Source organism: Cynoglossus semilaevis, chromosome 6, assembly GCF_000523025.1.
Source record: "Cynoglossus semilaevis isolate Cse_v1.0 chromosome 6, Cse_v1.0, whole genome shotgun sequence".
NCBI lineage: Eukaryota > Metazoa > Chordata > Actinopteri > Pleuronectiformes > Cynoglossidae > Cynoglossus > Cynoglossus semilaevis.
Window position 1 is genome coordinate 11,054,632 of NC_024312.1, and position 20,270 is coordinate 11,074,901.

The 20,270-nt window shown below is 39.2% G+C and overlaps 1 protein-coding gene across 5 annotated transcripts in view; it reads right to left on the reverse strand.

The window, feature by feature from the left end:
• shank3a (SH3 and multiple ankyrin repeat domains 3a) overlaps positions 1 to 18,074 on the reverse strand; it is a 52,550-nt gene extending 34,476 nt beyond the window's left edge. For 3 of the 5 annotated variants that reach the window (XM_017033205.2, XM_017033204.2, XM_017033203.2), the window contains exons 1-9: positions 17,305 to 18,074; positions 17,031 to 17,182; positions 15,262 to 15,429; positions 14,125 to 14,241; positions 11,510 to 11,587; positions 11,237 to 11,303; positions 10,444 to 10,673; positions 10,112 to 10,281; positions 3,696 to 3,877 (exon numbers count right to left, since the gene is read on the reverse strand). In XM_017033205.2, the coding sequence (XP_016888694.1) occupies positions 3,696 to 3,877; positions 10,112 to 10,281; positions 10,444 to 10,673; positions 11,237 to 11,303; positions 11,510 to 11,587; positions 14,125 to 14,241; positions 15,262 to 15,429; positions 17,031 to 17,182; positions 17,305 to 17,395 (1,255 nt within the window). In that variant the 5' untranslated portion in view covers positions 17,396 to 18,074. The remainder of the gene's footprint in view (positions 1 to 3,695; positions 3,878 to 10,111; positions 10,282 to 10,443; positions 10,674 to 11,236; positions 11,304 to 11,509; positions 11,588 to 14,124; positions 14,242 to 15,261; positions 15,430 to 17,030; positions 17,183 to 17,304) is intronic. The other 2 variants (XM_017033202.2, XM_008311912.3) reach the window with 1 other exon arrangement.
• Positions 18,075 to 20,270: the final 2,196 nt, after the last annotated feature.

Here is a 20,270-nt window from a genome sequence, read left to right on the forward strand (position 1 = left end):
ACATTGGCTAGGTGCACGGACGGGACTTTTCACCCTGCTGCTACTTAGATTGGATACCAACAAGCTTGGCTGTGAGTTTAATGTCCTTGCCTGAGGCTTCTGACTCCTCCATTATCAATAGCATCCACACACACACACACACAAAATGATATGCAGTGATTCTAGGGACACTCACGACACTTTTTCAATCTCTTTCTTCTCCCAAGCATAGCCACCGCACGTAAAGGTTTTCTCACAAACACAGGGCAAAAAATGTAATAGTTAACAAGAGTTAAGTATTTAAAACTTTAAAAAAAGACAGTGAACTCTGTACGTTCTATATTCTGTATGTTTGGTTTGTTTTGAAAAAGATGAAATGATTATGTTCCAGATGTTTTGACCTCATTTTGGTAAGAATCTATATTTTTTATTTGATCATAGTATTTTTTTGACTAAATGTATTTTCCTACATTCTTCCCTAAAAATCTGGAATGTAGCTAATTAAGCTTTTTTTTCCATAAAATATTGCAAAGATACATTTCAACATAGTTCTGTTAGATATCAGAAAAGCATTAATGGCAACATTTTAAGTCAGTGATTAGAAGTGTGTTGTGAAGTGTGTATGTGTTTGTGTAACTGGCTTTCTATGTTTTCTACCACTTTTAATATTCTACACACACTCGGTTCAACCAAAACCCATTAATCATTGTTGTGAGTGTCTATTTTCAACGTTACTTGTGCTGGTTTCATTTTCATGGCTGTCTGTGAGATTTATAACGGCGTTCAGAGAAGGCCTACCTGTGTGTTTGTGATACCAGCATGTTTTTAAGTGTATCACTTCATGAGAAGGAATTTGGTTATTTTTAATATTTCTTTTTCTTCTTTGCTTACAATTGAACACATTTTTCTAGGTAAAAATAGTCAGATGAGTTGCCACCTTGTGGTTTACACATGCGATGATAATGTCGGTACTTTCATTCCGAGCTCCCTATTGAAAACGAGAGACATACGACAATTTCTACCAGCCTAGCTACGGTTCTTAGATGGTATTAAATCACACACACATTGTCTGAGCCTATGACGTTTCCTTGTTATGTCTCATCATTCCATCATTCTGACGTATGGCGTTAAAACAAATTTGGTTGGCGACAGAGCAGACGTATACGTTGTCATGTGGCGCTTTATGCAAAGACTTCTTTGTTCACATTTATTGGATATATGCCGTACATTGGATTGTGCTACGTTTGTTTTCTTTTGTTTGTGCTGTTTTTTGGGAACGTTTTGCCCTTTATTAAATTCTTATGTCCTAGATTATGATACTACAACTGTGTTAGCGTACTTTTGCGCTAACTGTACTAAAAAGTCTGTATGTGAAAAAGTGAGAAAGGAAACGTTAGACATTAATGTCTTTACTGGTGGTGGCAAATTAATAAATGAGTTAATTAAACTGTCCTCCCTCATTATTTACACTTCAAACTACTTTGTGATTCTTAATTTTAGAAAGCAGATGAACGTTCTATGACCCTGATTGTTATCGTCAGATTTCTTTCCCCTCATCTTCAACTCATATAAGGTCTTAATAATGAATACATACAGTAATTAATAAAAATGAGGTTAATTAAATGAAGTTTAATTTAATTTTGGTTCACAGTAATGTGGGTTAAGTTCTGTCAGTGGACTGTGTGCTTGATGTTTCAACTTCTATGCTTTTTCACTTTGCTATCCTGTGAAAACAATTAAAAGATAGAGTGTGTTGGCAGAAGTATGTTTGTGTAGGACAGAATTTAACATCACTTTTTCAGCCAACCACTGTTCTGAAGTCTTCTAAAATGCCACACTAAAATTAGAAATAGTTTGGACTATTTAGTATAAAATGTTTTTTTTTTAACTAAGTAAAAAGGCAATAACCATATTTCCACTGTTGTGTTCCACTAAGAGTGTGTTTCCATATTCAACTATACGGACTGACCCTTTTTATCTGGCAACAATACACTGTGCCTAATAGTCACACAGGACAATGACATGTTTTTCTTATATATTATGTGAGAATGGACTGGGACACGTAGCATCAATGCACACACAGTGAATCCACAAAGATTTCCATCATCCTGATAGTGTAAACTGAGAGTGTGAGCTGGAAAGAGCTGAAACAGATCATTATGTCTCCACAGCTGAAACACAGTCAGTCATTAACTGTATTTTGTAAAGCCCAACCTGAGCTTGAGGACACATCCAACCACACCTTCTCAAGCACCACGCACACACAGTGAACACAGTTCTAACGTCAGCTGGCAGCCCAGAATGTGGGATTCCGATTTGTGTTTCAACCTTGAGCAAAAGGACGAGTGAGGAAGACGTAACACAAATCACTCTGCATCTTTTTTTTCTGCCTTATCTCCTCCTTTTATTGTTGCCTGGAGGTTAATTAAACTACATGGTTTAGTATTAATTATTAAAGAGTCACCTATCCTTGGTAGGTGACTGCTGCTCCCAGACAGCACATAAACTACTAACACTACAGGTGATACACAACAAGACTCAGGTATTCACATGTAAAGGTTACATATAACTAGACCTGCTCAGATAAATCAGCTGACATTCAAATGTATTTTTGCATATATATACATATATTTATATGCATGCCACTGTAGTGTATAAAAGTGAAAGAGGGCATTGTTTGCATCGTCAGTGTTGGACAATATAACTTTGCTATGGTGCTGACAACAACATGACTTCTTTCCCATCTGACCAACATCAACCAACGGGAAAACCCTGTGGTCACATCAGCGGCAGGGGAATGGATTTAGCGACAAAGACAGAAAAGGCAACGACAACAGATCCATTCAGAAGATGGGGACATTGTGGCTGTTGTGGAGTCATCACATTTCTGATAACATTTGTGCCAACATCAGTTTACAGCACAGTCTCAAACAATGTGGTATTGTTCAGCAAAAACACATAGTTTCTCCTGTAGGGGTCGGCATCTGTTTCAGCACTTCACTGGTCGTTTCCATTAAAAAAAAAGAAATGTATAAAAAAAGATTGGCTGTTAAAGTTTATTTTTCCAAGATGATTTATGATGGCTGTTAAAGTTTATTTTTCCAAGATTTAACAGATGATTTATGGTTTTTAACATATGTGTTAACATCTTTTCAGTTCTAAAATTGTCTGCACCTGTGCCAATGTTCTGAGTACTTCAGGTGAGTTCTTCAAGTGAACACTATTGTGAGTTTGTTCATGAAGAAATGTGACACAGGAACAGGTGGAGTATTAGGTCAGTGTGGAGGTGATACGAGGTGTTGTGGACGTTCTACCAAAGCTCTCTGTTTCATATGTGCTCCTCTTTTACATTCATAGCAATACACAGTGTGAAAAAGTACGATTTTGGATCAAACAGTGAAGGTGACACACTGAGATATATGACACAGAATGAAAAGAACTTTATGGAGTTTACCTTCTACGTCATTACAGTCATTGTCTGGTTGTGAAGCATGGATGGAGACAAAAGCACACACACAAACACATAAAAGCGAAGCCACAGAACCTCTGTGCAAAGCACAAATCAGAAAATTTGAATGAAATTGACAATCACAGATTGAATGGAATGGACTCACAAACGACACACAAATGAATTTCAAGTGAAAGATTAGATAGCTGAGACGGTCAGGCGGGAAAACGTAGTAGTTGGTAGATGGCAACGACGGCGGATATCCTACCTTTGACCCTCTCTCCACGGTTCAGTTGGATTTCTCCCTCACCCCGCGGTGTGTAGGGTTTAACCACAATAAAAGTACGTCCTGGGACGGCACTGTAGAGTTTCCTTTTTGGCCCACGGGGGCCGATCAGAGCTGGGGGGGTATGATGAGGAGGGCTTGCATCTCGCTGCACTGAACCAGGGCTGTAAACAAACACATATGTTACTGTGGTGATTCCAGGGATTTGGTAGCTGAAAGCTGTGGTCACCGACATGGCTGTCAGTGGGACAACAACCCGGTGGCCCCCCTTATTGTTATAGTGGGCAGCGAGGGAATCATAAACCAGTCCCCTAGCTTAGTGATCAACAATCGTCAGTCCACGGGAGAGTCATGACGGGAAGGACACTTCCCCTTTCTTTCTTCTTTCCTTAATGGCACAGAGAAAATCCTTTTTCCTGCCTTTCCTTCCTCTAACCCTCCCCTCTACCCTGCATCCTAACCAATACAGAGGCAGAAAAATGTAAAGGTAAGAAGGGCACTGTTTTCCACTCCCTGTGGCTCTGTCAGGTCCGCCTGGAAGCCACCCGTAGTCAAACACATGATGACTTGGAGATCCAGCAGTGGCCCTCTCCTCGGAGGGACACAGATCCCTCTTGTGTCCTTAGCTCCAGTTGCTCCAGACTGGACTGCAGATCTCTCCTCGTCCTTGGATTTCGGTTCCCCTGCTGGGGAAAGGAAAGCTAGGTCTATTTCCCGACTCCCGGGAGAAAGTCCCGCCGTGTCTGTCTCTCTCCTCTCCTCTCCTCTCCCCTCCACCACTCCACTCACTCACTCACACAAACACACACACACACACTCACTCACATGCACTCTGGCAATGCTGCTGCTGCTGCTGCTGCTGTTACTGTGCTCCGTAACTCCCCTCCCCTTTGAAGGCTTGCTCACGCTTAAAGAACACAAACCCTCTATGTGCATTTTCACCGTGTTCACAGGCACATGCACTGACAGCAAACCACTTCTGCCAAAATTGAACTTCCGCTAGCATGGCATATGCCACTAACAGCATGTCGGCAGCATATCGCTGACACGTTCGCACCAAACCCTGGAACACAGCATATCTCATCCTGACTGGCTGCAAACATGCGTTGGCCACAGCTGCCTGAGGCGAGCTGGGAGTTTCAGCATGTGCACATTTGTCTGATGTGTTTGTATATTTCTGGGCAGCTGTGGTTTATTAGTTACTCCTCCTCCTTTTGCTTCTCCTACGTACCCCTCCCCTCTTTCATTCTCCTTCTTTCTCTTACCTCTGTCCTTCTCAGCATTTATTGGCATTGCATCTTCAATCTCCCTCCCTCCCTCCTTTCCTCTCTCCTTCTCTGCCTTTCCCTCTCTTTCACTCTGGTGAATTATAATACAGCAGCAGCTCTGCTCCGCCCAGTCTTCATTCATCACTACACTGCCTCTGCCCTCTGCTATGTAAGATGCAATAATGTGGATCTTGCTGCCTCTGTTATAAGATCCTTGAACAACAATCATACACGAGGGCATGTTTTTCTGAGTTTTATATAGAGAGTAAATGAAACTCAAATAGTAAAAGAGGGAAATTAGCAATCCATTTCCTTGACTGGGAATCTCTTCAAATCCGTCTAATCAATAATTATACTTGCTTGTCAGGTTCTGCATACCCTATTTACAGACTGATTCTATCTCTCTGTGTCCTTTTCTCGTTTTTATAACAATGCTTTTTCATGTGGTCCTCGTTTCAAGCCTGTTTTGTCTTTCCCTGGACTTTAACATGCAGCTGTGGCTTTTCCCTTCTCCATCAGACTCTCTGTCTTGGCCCTTCCCTCCATCAAAACAACGTCTTGTTGACGGCTTTCCAATTACCACAGGGACTGAGGGGCTAGGATGGCTGCCGCATGTTAATGCCCGAGCACAGGCAATGATCATCAGCAGCACAGAGAGGAGGGGACACGATGGAGGGTCGAAGGAGAAGGGAGATTAGGCTGTGTCATAGAAAACACTAAACGCTGAAAAATGTATCGCTTTTGGCCATTTATTCCATAACTGAAACCATGCCACTGTGTAACAACTACTAGAAGGTTCCGTATACAACCTGACACCAAAAATACACCAAATGACCAAGCAGTGATCGAAATCGGATTATTTTAGCCTGATCTTCCATGACCGGCCACTGAACGGTCAACAGTCATTTACTATTTTTACTATTTTACAATGAAGCATGTATGCTTGAAGCTTACTATTTGTAATATATATATATATATATACATAAAACAGTTAAGCATTAGTGACGCATCCGGTTGTTCTCATCGCTACAACTGAATTTCCCTCCGAATTGAGTCATGTTTTAAAAACACAACTGTATTCACATCAAACAAGATGATGGCAATCAACCATATTTAATCTCACCCTCGCTAAGTCTATAGCAAAGACACACACAACCACAAAATCACAAAAACACAAGAACATTCTTCCATATTTACATTTTTTACAAATAGGTAGTAAAGCCAAAAGTGATGAGGCTTTTTAGATTGTTTGTTAAGGTGTTGGTTAGAAGACATTGTAAATTAGTGATCAACATCGTGGTCACTCGTTAAATATAAGCTCACTCTTCCTTTCAGCTGTAACTTATTGATGTAACGACCAGTCTCAATGAAACCTAGTTGTGATCATTAGTTTGGGTTCTTGCTTTACACATTCAATCCTTACTGACTGAGGAGATGTTGGCTGCTGCAGCAGGCTATATACAAAACACAGTACGTTTTAAGGGTCTAGCCTGAAGACCGTAGGTGTTTTCTTCTTATTTTAAATGTGACTTGCTATGTTTGTATAACGGTTTATAAAACTGAAGGTTTACCACTGGTAAATAAGCAATATTTCATATTTTTCTTAAAATGTGTTTTATTGATTATTTCCAATCTCCATTAATCACCCCATGTCAGTTTTGTAGATGAACAAACATTAATATGTTTCCTCAAGGTGTGTTAAGGACCTTAAACATGTAACGTCTGTATATATAAAGGTCATTTTAGTTGTTACGACTAATAAGTGAGACTAGGACTTTTTCATTTTGACTAATTAAACCAAACAATCTTTTTCCCCAGTTCATGTGTAAAATAAATCCATACTGTCACTATACACAGCAGTCAGTTGTATAAATGTATGGTATTCGTCTCAATCTTTTTTTCATTATAAAAATGTTACAAAAAAAACAAAAAGTACACAGTGATCATTGTAGAAATGCACATAAAAACGAAGCAGTAATTGCTGAACAAGAATATATATATTTAAAATACACAAATAAAGCAGTGTAGCTTTTCTCACACTCCACCCACCTTCCTCACACATTACACTCACACCTCTAAAGACAGGTGCGTCTGCCAATGACATAAACATCCTGTTCTAAATGAACCACTAACACTGTGAACAAAAGCCTACACTGTGGACGTCGTAATATCTCGGGCCAACGTTATGAACACAACACTGCTGATCTGCCAATGTCCCATTTCTCAACTTTTCTTTAGCAGGTCACTGCACAACTATTGTTGTACAACGTTTTCTCTTTTGAGATGTAACCCTGGGCTGGAGCACACAGTTCAACACACTCCTACCACCACACTTTAGAAGATCAAAGCTTTGGTTTTAACTGGTTTGTAGTGTTTCTGTCAGAACAGAGTACGTCACTGCTCATCCAACACACCATCCAATAAATCCAACTTCCAACAGTCTTAAAGGCTTTTTCAACTTACTGTTGGTAAATGACAACAACAAAGCTATGACTGATTCTATAAATGGGACAAAGACAAAGAATGAAAGCTATGACTGATTCTATAAATGGGAGACAAAGAATTAAAAAAAAAAATTAAGAATTGTAATAATTAAAAATGTAGTGATGAACATCTCATTCACTACCCACTGAAATATACTAGCGTACATTAGCTAAAAAGCATCATGACTAAATCTCTCTGAAAAGCTGCACTAATGCCCTGCACCCCTCAAAATATAAATCAGAATTATAAGTAGGGATGGCCCGATCCGATACTCAGAATCAATATTGGTCCAATATTGGTATTCATTTCAGGATCAAACAAAAAAACAATTAAGGAACCTTCGATCCAAAACCTAAGCCCAAATGCTCAAAACATAACGTTCCGCAACATGACGTAAACAGAGACACTATCGCCAACGACAGCCTGTGGAATGCCCCTCAAAGGAAGGGATCTCAGGTCTCCAGTATCATGAAAGAGTTCAATCGATCTATCTCTAATTGTAAGTGCCTAAAACATCTGAGAACATTCCTCTCACCTAGATAGTGTGGGGTTATTTGACACAGAAGCTTTCTTGCTTCTAGCTTTGGATACTAGTGTTTTCTCTTTTACTATCTCCGTGCCTTTTATGTAAAAGTTCTCTTTAAGGTATCTCCAAGGCACAATTACCCAATCTATTGTAGAGGTCCTTGCGCAGACTAGAAGGACAGAAAAAGGGGGTTCTTAGATGGATGGAGTGAAATGACAGACGGGTATTTAAAGGGAACAGAGAGTGACTTTCTGTAATTGCAGTCTTCTTTTCAGACAGCGTCTGTGAAGTGTTCACACTGACACTGCATGTAATACTTGTAAGATCTGCAAATGAATCAGATGTGTGCTCAACATTACATACCACATACAGCTGTGATTATCCTTATAAAAAAGCCTCGAAAGGAAAGCAAATGCTACCTTGCTATACCTGTGTAGATGCTCAAGCATGAAAAATAAAATAGAAAATCCTATTGAGGTGATATTTGTTCATAAAACAAACGCAAAGCACACACTGGTTAAACATCAAGTGTGCTGTTAAAACTGACTTGAACTGTGATGGTATTAGTCAGAATTCAAAATGTGTATTTCATCCACTGTCTCCGTCCCTCTAATGCTGATGTATTCACACACTGGCAGCTTGGCAGGCCTTAGCTGGTCCCTGTTGTGTTCATTATTAGTCCTTTCCCATCTGTCTGTCTTTATCTCTATGAACTGTAAAACCACCCGTGCATGCTGCTTTTTAAATATGGACATATGTGTTTACATGTAACAGCAGACACGTCAAAAAGGATCTGGAGCATGTGATGGTATTCAATTCAGCTCATCGTATTTTCCGGACTATAAGTCACACTATACTTATGCGACTTATTTATTAAAATACATATTTTCACATGCTAGTTATTTTCACACTGACAGCCGCTAGAGGGCACTCTAGGCTTGTGTACCAGTATCTGCTACTCCTGTACCACTGAAACTCTACATCTTCGTTATTTTCACACTGACACAGACTATATTTGCTTTTTCCTTCTTTATTGAGCATTTTTTTGCTGGTGCGACTTATACTCCGGAGAGGAAAACAAGGTAGTTATAAGTTACTGTCAGTTTGTTACCTACTGTAAATGCCAGACACTGATTATTTTGGTCATATCCTAAAATGATCATGGGCCACACAAGGGCTACCGATGAGGGGGCTGCAGCAAAGTTCAACCAGAGTCTATTCCCATCGATCGGCCTGGGACTTGTTAGAAATGAGTTTGAAGTCACACGTTATGCACTGTTGTGCTTTGTTAATAGTTCCATTGCAGCTTATACCGCTTTCATCAGGAAGCTTACGTGCTCTGTCCACGGTGATCAGTGATAGTGTGTTTACATTATTATTTCAAGCTCCAGGAATACCTGTTTATCAGCTTTTGTTGTTATAATGTTGTTGGTGTATTTGGTAAATAAGGAAATGTTCAATATGATAAGCATTTCGATTTTTACATTTCTACAGTCAACATGTCTTTATTTGTCACTGCTGTAAATTGTTTTTGTTTTATGTCCAGGGATGTTGGGATTAAGAGGTTTTACTATTTACATGTTTCATTTAAACAAATAATAGAGAAACTACTGTCAAACTAGGATATCCATCACTAAGAAATGAGTGTATCCACAGCTACAGCACCTCCACTGGTGATGTCTTGACTTGTCCTCACCATAAAAGAACAAATCTTACCATAAGCCTTTCTAGTGTGTTCCTCCCCTATGTGAAAATGAAAAAATGTTGACCTACTTTATCAAACTAACTATTAGGACAATGAGACACTGAACTGCAGCAAGAAAATAACTGACTAATCTGCACAGCTGGTTGCAGTGAAAAGCCTTTAAGGCATCGGTATCAGCACATCCCTGGTTTATTGGATTACCATTGAAGAGTTACGTAATATTTATTCAAATTTTTGGAGTTCAATGATCTGCACTAAACTGGAGGTTTTTGATTTTTGTCATCTTTAGGAAATTTCTTAAATATTCCGAAATATAAACTTTCCAATAAACCTACCTAATAACTAACTAATAAAAACTAACTAATAAAAATAGAAGTAGGTCTGTATATTTAAGAGTTAAAAGAATCTTACAGACCTGAGTCTTCCATGAGGTCCATATCCATGTGGGTAGCCGTGACTGTGAGACCTTCTGGGAATGGGTTTGTCTTCCTCACGCATGTGATGTAACGAGGGTGAACGGGAATGTGAGGATCTGGAGCTGCCAGTACTCTGAAGGCTGTTGTCAGGCATCTCACCATGACGGCCCTAATAAAGAAAGGAACAAAAAAAAGAATATAGACATTTAATTTCATTCCTGTAAACTGAGCATCAAGGAAGATTATTTCATCAGTATTTGTCAAACTGTCTTTCTGATTGTCATCAGTGCTGTATTGAGAGCACAGATACTAAAATTATTGTCCGTTATACCTCTACAAAGCTGCTGTGCTGCTGACCGAAGGACGGCAGACTGCGTAGTGAGGGCACGGGGGAGCGACCCTGACGACCACGAGCTTCTCTGTGAACCTGACTGCGTATAATGTCATGGTCTCCGTTCAGGTTGTTGTCACTTGCAGAGCGGAGTAGGGAGCGTGGCGAGGGCAGGGGTCCAGGTATCGCACGTCGACGGCTGGTGTAAGAGGGCGTCTCTCTGAATGGTACTGAGACACAGGTGTGAAATCATGCATTTTAAACAGACAATAGTTTGAACTCATATGACCACAAAATACGGTTCATCCTCAAATGTTCTAGTATAAAGAAAAAGGGACCACAAAATACGGTTCATCCTCAAATAGTATAAAGAAAAAGAAAAAAAGGACGTTGAAACTGAATTGTCTCATAATGAATCTGAATTAAAATGTCTCATATTTTATGGAATCATCATTTTGAAGAAAAAAAAGAAATGTAAAAAAAAAGGATTTTATGCATAAATAACATCACTTTTCTTTGCAACCTAAAAAGGAAAGTATTATTTGAAATCCCCAGAAGATGGCAGAGTTCCCTTTCATGTCACTTTGACACTCTCAAAGCAGGGATGAAACAAGCATCTGAAATTCTTGGCACATCCCCTGACTTCCCTTGTCTTTCTTCAGTCCCATCTTTGCATTTATTGTCCATTTTTCTGTGCGTTTACATTTATGACTAACTTTATATAAAATTATCTGTTATCTTTAATCTTAAGAAAATGGAACATGGCAAGCAAGTCAAAGAGCTTCAGACTTACCAACGTCCGATACTTTGTGGACTTTTATGATTTCGGCCAAATCAAAGTTTCCTGCGATGATAGCCACCTGGTGAAAGTAAAAGAAAGAAAGAAATACTGTTAGAGCTCCCCCCCTTAGACAACTAAAGGAAACCAATGGATTTGGTTGATTACTGTTACAGGAAATCAGTTCTGATTGTTACCTATCTGCCAGCTTACACCCATTTGTAAATCTGAGCTTTTCTATATAAGCAATGTGCAAATGCTGTAAGACAAAGATGATATTGCACCGACCTGAAAAGCAGTCTGACTGTTGTAGTTTTTTACTTCTTTATTGGCCCCTCTGAAGAGGAGGACTCGAGCACAGCTTTCCTGAGAGAAAAAAAGATAATTCATTGTCTTTTCTCTTTATATTTACCCCAGCAAAATATTTAAAATGTTTTACCCCAGTACAAACTGGGGTAAATAAAAAAGATTTTTTGAAATAGCAATTGAATGAATGAATGAATGAATGAATGAATAATAATAATAATAATAATAATAATAATAACCACTGAGGTGCTATTGGTGATATGTGGTTCCCAGGACTCTCTGCTCTCTGCTTTAAAGACAGACCTGCTTCACTAGCTATAGCTACACCATGGATCCATGTGACCGATTATTTTAAAGAAGGGAATATTTGAATGAATTTGTCGTAAGATTGTGAAACAAATGTAAGCTGAGAGAAAAACACATTTGGATCAACGTCTTTGTTTTCTTTATATCTGACAAGAGAGAAATCAACATGCCACAAGAACGGCACCACTGGTGACTGACCACTAACTTTTCCTCTAGTGTGTCACAACAAAGCCAAAGGATATGTTTGTATTAGTGCAAACAAATAGTCCTGCCTCTGGGAGAAACTAGCCTGAACATGGACTGATTGACATGGTCATGACTGCATGTACTGGCTTGGGATCAATACAGCATTCAACACAGGGAGCTGAATGATCACGGACATGCCGTGCTCCATAGTTAGTCGCATTGTTGTGGTAACCAGCAACACATATGTATATAGTTTATATAGAATATTGTTCACAGTGATACAGAAGATCTGCCATTTCAGTATTTTCCTTACACCTATATTAAAACAGCTCACATAATATGGCTACAGATTTACAGTCAGCTAAATTCTAATTAAAAACAGATTCTGTGATGTTTTGCACAGCAGAAATACACAAACAATAGATAAAAACACAAACAGAACCATTTCTCTGTCACGGCCAACTGTGTATGCATCTGGTTAAATGGGAAGAAAAGATATTCTGAAGCACTATGGGTGTTTTTTTAACTTGACAATCAAATGCAAAGGTAAACAGCCAAGCAAAGATGGCCATCTGCTGCTCAGCTTCTCTCTCAAGAGTCTCCTGTAGGTATTCACCATGAAAAAGGATTGAATAATCCACAGTCCTTTTCTTCTTTTTACTTTGCAGCACTTTGTTATTTTTACGAAGGAAGGAAGGGTAGAAGGAAGAAAGGAAGGAAGGACGGGTGGAAGGGTGTAAGGAAGGAAGGAAGGGGGGAAGGAAGGAAGGGTGGAAGGAAGGAAGGGGGGAAGGAAGGAAGGGTGGAAGGAAGGAAGGGGGGAAGGAAGGAAGGGTGGAAGGAAGGAAGGGCGGAAGGAAGGAAGGAAGGAAGGGGGGAAGGAAGGAAGGGTGGAAGGAAGGGTGGAAGGATGGAAGCTGGGAAACAAGAAGCTGGCACCAAAAAGTCAGGTTAATTCTGAATCTAATTAAGACAAAGCAGCGTACTCTAGACACATGAGAAATGTGGTCAACTTGAAGATAGTGCTGGTTTGTCTGTTGGTCTGGAGAAACGAAGCCACAGCAGAAACAGGCCCGTGTGCTGTGTGAAGTCCCAACATGCTCTGAACCACCATCACTCCGATCCCCACGAAAACCCACATTATTGAACCGAGTGACTACAAGACTATCTCCCTGATGTCAGTGATCACGACGTTCTTTGAGAAAGTAGTGTTTTGTTCCAGTCCACCTACTGGACCCCCTGTAGTTTGTCTACAGATTGACAGATGATGAGCTGACATCACATCACGCACCAACTAGACTCTACAGAGACAGACACATCCTGTAAGTGGATTTCAGCTCAGCTTACAACACCAATGTCCCATAAATTCTGTACACAGAGCTTTCCCAATTCTCAGTGCCTGCTGCTACAGTCACAATTTCCACTTCAAGCAAAAGGTCTGATGACAGCCTGGAGTGTCCCTGCAAAGTACCAGCAGCTTCAGTAACCCCTTCCTCCTCCTGGGCAGTGAGTGAACACGTTTACCCGCTGTGCAGTTCTGACCAACGTATTGTCTGTTCTGTACATAAAGAAATTGCCATGTTATAATTAATTAACCGTTTTTAAATATAAACCTATTTACCATTTATTTTTTCCCTTGATTCCTGATTCACTATGACGACTGAAATCAGAGCATTAGGGTTGCAAAATAATACTGTAAAAATAATAATATAAAAATATAAAAATAATAATAATGATTTGGAGACACCTATTCTCACACCATTTTTTTTTAGCGATGATTTAAAATCACTCTGTTTGGAGACACCTATTCTCACACCATTTCTTTTTAGCGATGATTTAAAATCAGTGACTGACAGCCGGGTTGGCACCCACCACTGTGTCTTTCTGGGGTCATGTTCCAACAAAGCACTGGGCTTATTTCCCAGCCACACAGATAAAAACAAAAATAACATGTTCCAAGTTTTATTTTTTGCAATAAAATGGAAAAAAATAACATATGTCTGTTCACACTTTCATCACTAGTCCTTAGTTTTCTTGCCAAATGCAATACGGCAAAACATGGCAGAAAATGTCCCACCGCGTTTTAAAAGAATTCTAAGCATTACCTGGTTGTAAAGAGCACACACATGCAGGGCAGTGTTGCCTGATGCGTTCTGAGCACTCATATCAGCTCCATAGAACAGCAGATGCTCCAGGTGTTGAACATGGCCGTAACGGCAGGCCTGAAAATAAAAAAAAGGATCTATGATTAGAAAACCTCCATGAAAAGGAAATTTGTTTTGTTGTTATTTTGGGTCTCCGCCAATTTCAGATCCTTAAAAATAATAAAAAAAAGACATTAAATACTGATATTCTTGCAGATATCAGTTTGGGTTCAGGTATTTAAAGTAAGTTTGGTATACGCCCTCTGTTTACTGGCCTGTTTGTTACATGTTGTGTCATCAATATTTTGCTATATTAATATCAAATACATGTTTGCTAGTACTGCAATATATTTTACACTCTAAGCTTGAAAAATGTAATTCATCTAAATGCTAATATGACCTTAGACTGACAGCACACATTGACTTTGGGACTGAATCAGTCATCAAATTCATTTTAGTTCTATATTCAGGTGAGCAGCTGAAAGGACGGATTTGGAAGCCTGTCATAGGCAGGGATTTCTGAGCCTCATGGAAGGATAAAACAATGAGCCCATATGTATATTTTGATGTCATTCTACATCAAAGTGGCTTTGCTTCATGTTGGTTGTCCAATAAATCTAAAATTAAAGCTAAGTTTCTGCAAACTTAGTTGAAATTTAGTGGGGATTTCTAGTATCCTCAGTGCTAAAAAATACAGGCTATCAGTCAGTCAGTGTCCTCAGGGAGGCGTATGACCCAAAATCTATTCTGCAGCAGCACAGCAGCATCAAACATACAGCCCATGAATTTTGAAAGTGAAAAATGCACAAACGCTTCATGTCAGAGATGTTTTGTCATATTATATTTCATTAAATATGAATATTTTCTAATATACTTGAACTTGTTTACAACAGGGGAAAACATCTTCTCAATCTCAGTCTTATGATCGTACTGGTGTAGCCCACTTGACACCCCTGGTCTAGTTAGAGCTTGTAACAAGAAGGAAGCACAGTTCAGTTAGCACAGGGTCAGCAATTTACATTTAAAAAAAAAAAAAAAAGCTTTGTAACCTAACTTTTCCTTTGTGTTTGTTTGAGCTGGACTGTGGATGTGTGGTACCTGATGTATTTCCTGCCAGCCATTTTCGTCTAAACAGCCGACCTGGGCATGATCGTGCAGCAGCAGCTCACAGCAGTACGGGTCTCCTCCTACCATGGAGCTGTGGTAAAGAGGAGTCAACCCTCGACTGTCTTTATAGTCAGGTGACGCACCCAAGTCCAGCAGCGTCTAATGGGCACAACAACAAACAAATGCGTCCTTGATTATAAAAAATTAATTCAACATAAAGTTTATTCGTCGTCACACTGTAATATATAGTTTAATAATAAATAGGAGTTCTTTGTAGGAGTGATGTATCTTCATGACATTTTTTCAACATTCAGGGACTGAACATGCAGGGACAATGGATCGCTGCACTTGGCAACATAAACCTTAACACGGTGCAAATGTATACTTAGCAAGTCATGTTGATTTTATTTCTATCGCCCAAATTCACAAAACACATTTGTCGCATTAGATGAGACAAATGTGGAATGTGGAAATAAGGATTGAAATGTAAGTTAAAATATCGTCCTAAAAACCTATTTGAAAAATATAATTAATCTTTCTGCAGAGTTAAAAACAGCCAGCTTGTTGGTTCCATCGTTTAGCAGTTAGCACGCCTGCCTCGAAGAGAGTCCTTGGTTCGATTCCCAGAGGAATGCTTGGCCCCTGCGGGGGGCAGCTTGTTTACAGCCAATCAGCTGTAAACACAAACATTTCCCAAACATGGGATCAATAAAGTTCTTTTTTTTAATGTAAGCTTTACACCAATATGAACTGAAATCACTGTGTCCAGTAAAGCCACTTAAAGAGTGTAGCAATATTTCAATAAACAAATTCAAACAAGGTTGGTTAAATAATGGGGAAAAAAGTATATACTTCTCATCTCTCCACTGTTCTGTCAAACTAAGAAGAGACATTAGTTGTACCCAGGGATACGGCACGTCTTCAGGTGATTTGTTAGATTGCTATAATTGTCAGAAAACACATTTTACAGTAAGCCTTGCTCATATATAACTCACAGATGTAAAAAAAATAAATAGCCAATCAGCTGTAAACACAAACATTTTTACAGATGTAAAAAAAATAAATAAAATACAATAGAATAAATGAAAAAATAACTTAAAGCTGCTGTCATTGTTGACCTAGTTAAATGAAATATCCTTGAGGTTAATGAGACGAATGGCAGAAAGAAACCACATGACAATGGCTGACAGGGTCTCAGCTGGTTTTAGTATGAAGCGGTTGTATTAATAATAAATCATTGTGAAGAGCCAGATCACTGTCTGGGCTTAGTGTCAAAGGTGAACCTCCTTGATACAGCCATTATGGAGTATCCTGCCACTAGATTGGTGCATGCACTGGCTCAGACACTGACCTGAGTATACTGTAGGTATAGTCATTCGACACAGTCTTGCACAGAAAGATTCAATTACACATTATTTTAAATTTATCAGCAGTCAATTCTCTGACGTAGTTTGTCCCAAAAATAAAGCCCACAATATTGTGAAAGTTTGTGAGGAAAACTTTTTTTTTAAAAAGTGCTTGGGCAGCTTATTTTTTTTTTTTAAAAAAAGTGCTTGGACAGCTTACTTACAATGGCCTTTAAATTATACTATTGGTAAAAAAAAAAAAAAGTTTGACATCCACTCTACACCCAACTACCAGCAGCTACTATTCTTCCCAAAATCTCTCTTGTACAATCAGGCAATTGATGTAGCAAAAATGGGGGGAAAAAAAGGCTGAGTCAGCGTCTGGTTATGGTTCTGTCTGTGCAACATACTCACTATCAGCGCCGTATGGTTCTTGCTGCGTACTGCCTTGTGCAGGGCAGTGATGCCATCTTTTGTCCTGAAGTCCAGATGAGCCCCTCCGCTCTTCAGCATCTTTATGAGCTCTGCACATCCCTCCAGCTGTGCAGCCAGTGTTAAAGGACATTCTGTGAAGTTCAAGAACATGTAGCGTAATCAAAATGCTGCTGAAAACAATATGATATTCTTTAGTGGAGTTGACTTCAAACAGCCAAAGCTGTACGAAAGATGTTGTATAGCATTTACTTACCCCCTGTGTCTGGATCATGGAAGTTAGGGTCCAGGCCCTTTTCCAGGAACCTTGAAACCTTTTCAGTGTTCCTCTGCTGTACGTACTCCATGAACTTTTTCAAGTTTGCCTAAGGGATAGACACGAGACAAAGAGACGGGATAAAGTCAAAAACTGTGATCAGATGATGTAAAACGCATGTCCGTGTTGAATAATGCAGGGGGAGAAATACAAGTATCTCACTCTCTGTGCATGAGGGGTTTTGTTGTTGCAACATTCAGGGTAGTTCATGGTCTGAAACAGTCGATTCCAGCTGTTCATATACAGGTAACTTGCTCATTCTTGTCTATGAGAAATTGTACGTTTGTGCATGGATGTCTGCAATCCAACGCAGGACCAGGGTTTTAAAGCCATAACCGCTGCTGATTAACGTAAAAGCCACTGACCTAATTGTAGTCGTGATGAGCAATGCAATTATAATCAATGACGATCAATGCAAACGTGACATGATCTGGGCGTGAGACATGAAGCTAAAAGCCTTGACACACCAACACATGCTGGGCGCTGAGAGGATTCTGAAGCCCCAGCAGTCAGTGGACCCAACAACGTGCAATAAGAAACATTAGATTAGATAATGGAATGGGCAACTTTATTAAATACATATACAACACATCAATGAATGCATCATTTTAACAACCCCAGTAGAAACCTTTGTTGTATTGAAAGCCTTGATAGCAAACGTCTGACCTGATGAACTCACAGCCCAACAATGTTGAATGGATTTATGAAGAGCTGCACAGGTTGTATTTTTTTGACAATTCAGATTTTAAATATCTTACTAAGTGTGACAGGCTGATACCGATTTTTGCCAACACCCATTCCATTCAATTGACAGAAGTGAAATTGTAAAGTTTTCTCCAGTGTAAAGTTTTATAAATGAAAACACTGCCTGAACACTTTTTTTTCTTGTGTTGAAATAAAAAGTCCAACAATTACAAAAAGTCAAAGTGCAAACTTTCTCTTTCAACTCATAAGTGCACTGGGCAACAAGAGATGACGAGATGCCCCTTTTTTCGCCAGCAAATGCAGGGGCACAGAGCGCTTTCTTGAACATTCATTTTTCAGTTGTTGTTTTATTTAAATACAGCCTCCCTTCTTCATCATCTGACTGACAATTTCTCTCCTCATTTACCACATGACCTGCCAATCTAAAGAAAAGAAACATGACACAGCTCCAGTGATGCTAAATGTCAGTTCAACTGTGTATGTTCAACTGGATAAGGGTGTGTGAAGCATTCGGTTTGTCAGTTTGAGTAACTTGGTGGTGCCTCCCCTGAGGTTAACCCTGCTGAGTTACCATCCATCCATCATCTGCTGCTCACTCCTGTGCATGTTCTCCAGGGGCGGTCAACAAGCAAGGGCGGGGTACACCCTGGACAGTTGGCAAGTCCATCAATGGCCCAAATGAGCGCTACATTAAGTGATATATTACTACCATTACTATGATACCATTACTGTTACGTTACTGTAATGCACTTCCAAGCTAACGACACACGACTAAAAACTAGAGTTTTTACATTGTTGAAGGACAGGACTGGCTCCTGACAACAGGAAAAAATACACTTTACTTCATTTTGAAGTGAATAATTTGTGAGATATTCAATAGTCTTGGTACAATATAATATAGAAAGGATCAAGTGAGGGAAAAAAAGGAAGATGTGGAGCAGCACATAATGTAAAAACATAAAATATACATGCAGTACATACTGACGGAGAGAAGGAATGAGTAAGAGGGAGAGAAAAAGAGAAATGAAAAAGAGAGTCATGTAAAAAGAGATAGGGACAGAGCGAGCATTGAGGGCACTGAGTAACACATTTTAATTATTGAGAGATTCTGCATGGGTAATGTTAAGCTAGTTCAAAAGAAAATAGAGCAGCACAGAAGAGAATACATTTAAAAAAGGGTTTAAGATTTTATATGTTAAAAATGTATTTCTGCAATGGAGTATTCTGTTAAAGTGGCCCAAAGAATAAACTGAGATTGTGTCACTTAGTTTCAGAAGAACATGCTCTTGGTCATTTTATACTAATTCAACTATGAATGGAGCAGAAAGTTCCGATTTTATGCCCTCAATCTTTAAAAATCGAAACATTATAAGTTGTTATAACTAGAAATGTATAATATTTTGATACAAATACATTATTATATACTTATTATATAATATCCCTATATAATTATAATATTGTTATTGCCTCCTGGCGAGCAGCTGGCAGGCCCTGAGATGAAGTGAGGGTTATTCTTGTCTGCTTGAACCTTTATCTCCTGCTCACAGTCCTGCGTACTCAGAGCAATGCATGTAGCTTTGTGCTAGTGATGATGCCTTGCATAACTTCCAAATGACGGTTTCTCTTGATGTTATTTTGATGGCAATCCAAACACTTTCCACACAACGCTTTATAAGTTTGGATGAGTTTCCCTGCTCTGCTGCTGCGCTGCCTACTGCGATCTTGTAAACAATGCCAAGCAGAACGTTGATGAAATGTCATTTGAATATTCTGATAGCTCTACTCTGTTTATACAGCAATAGACAAAAATGTTTAGACACTAAATATGCCTTTAGTGTCTGTCCATTCTGGTCCTTTGACAGATATAGATGGTGACCCCTGTTCTATTCATTCTAACTTTATATTTCAATCACATCATTTTGTTACAGAATCACGTCATGACATGTTTACACAAACGTCCAACGGCATCTAACAGCAGCACGAGGGTCCTAGTTACACTCATTACCACACAGCTACATAGCCCCTGGTCTCATACTGCTACACTGTACGGTGTGTCATCATGGGTGGAAATTCACACCAATGCTCACCAATACAACACGTATACACACAGGATGTTAAAAATAAAGATATGGAATTTAGAAGGTTATGTAAATCAATATTTTTGATTTATTCATTTTGAATATGTGGCTGCATATAACATC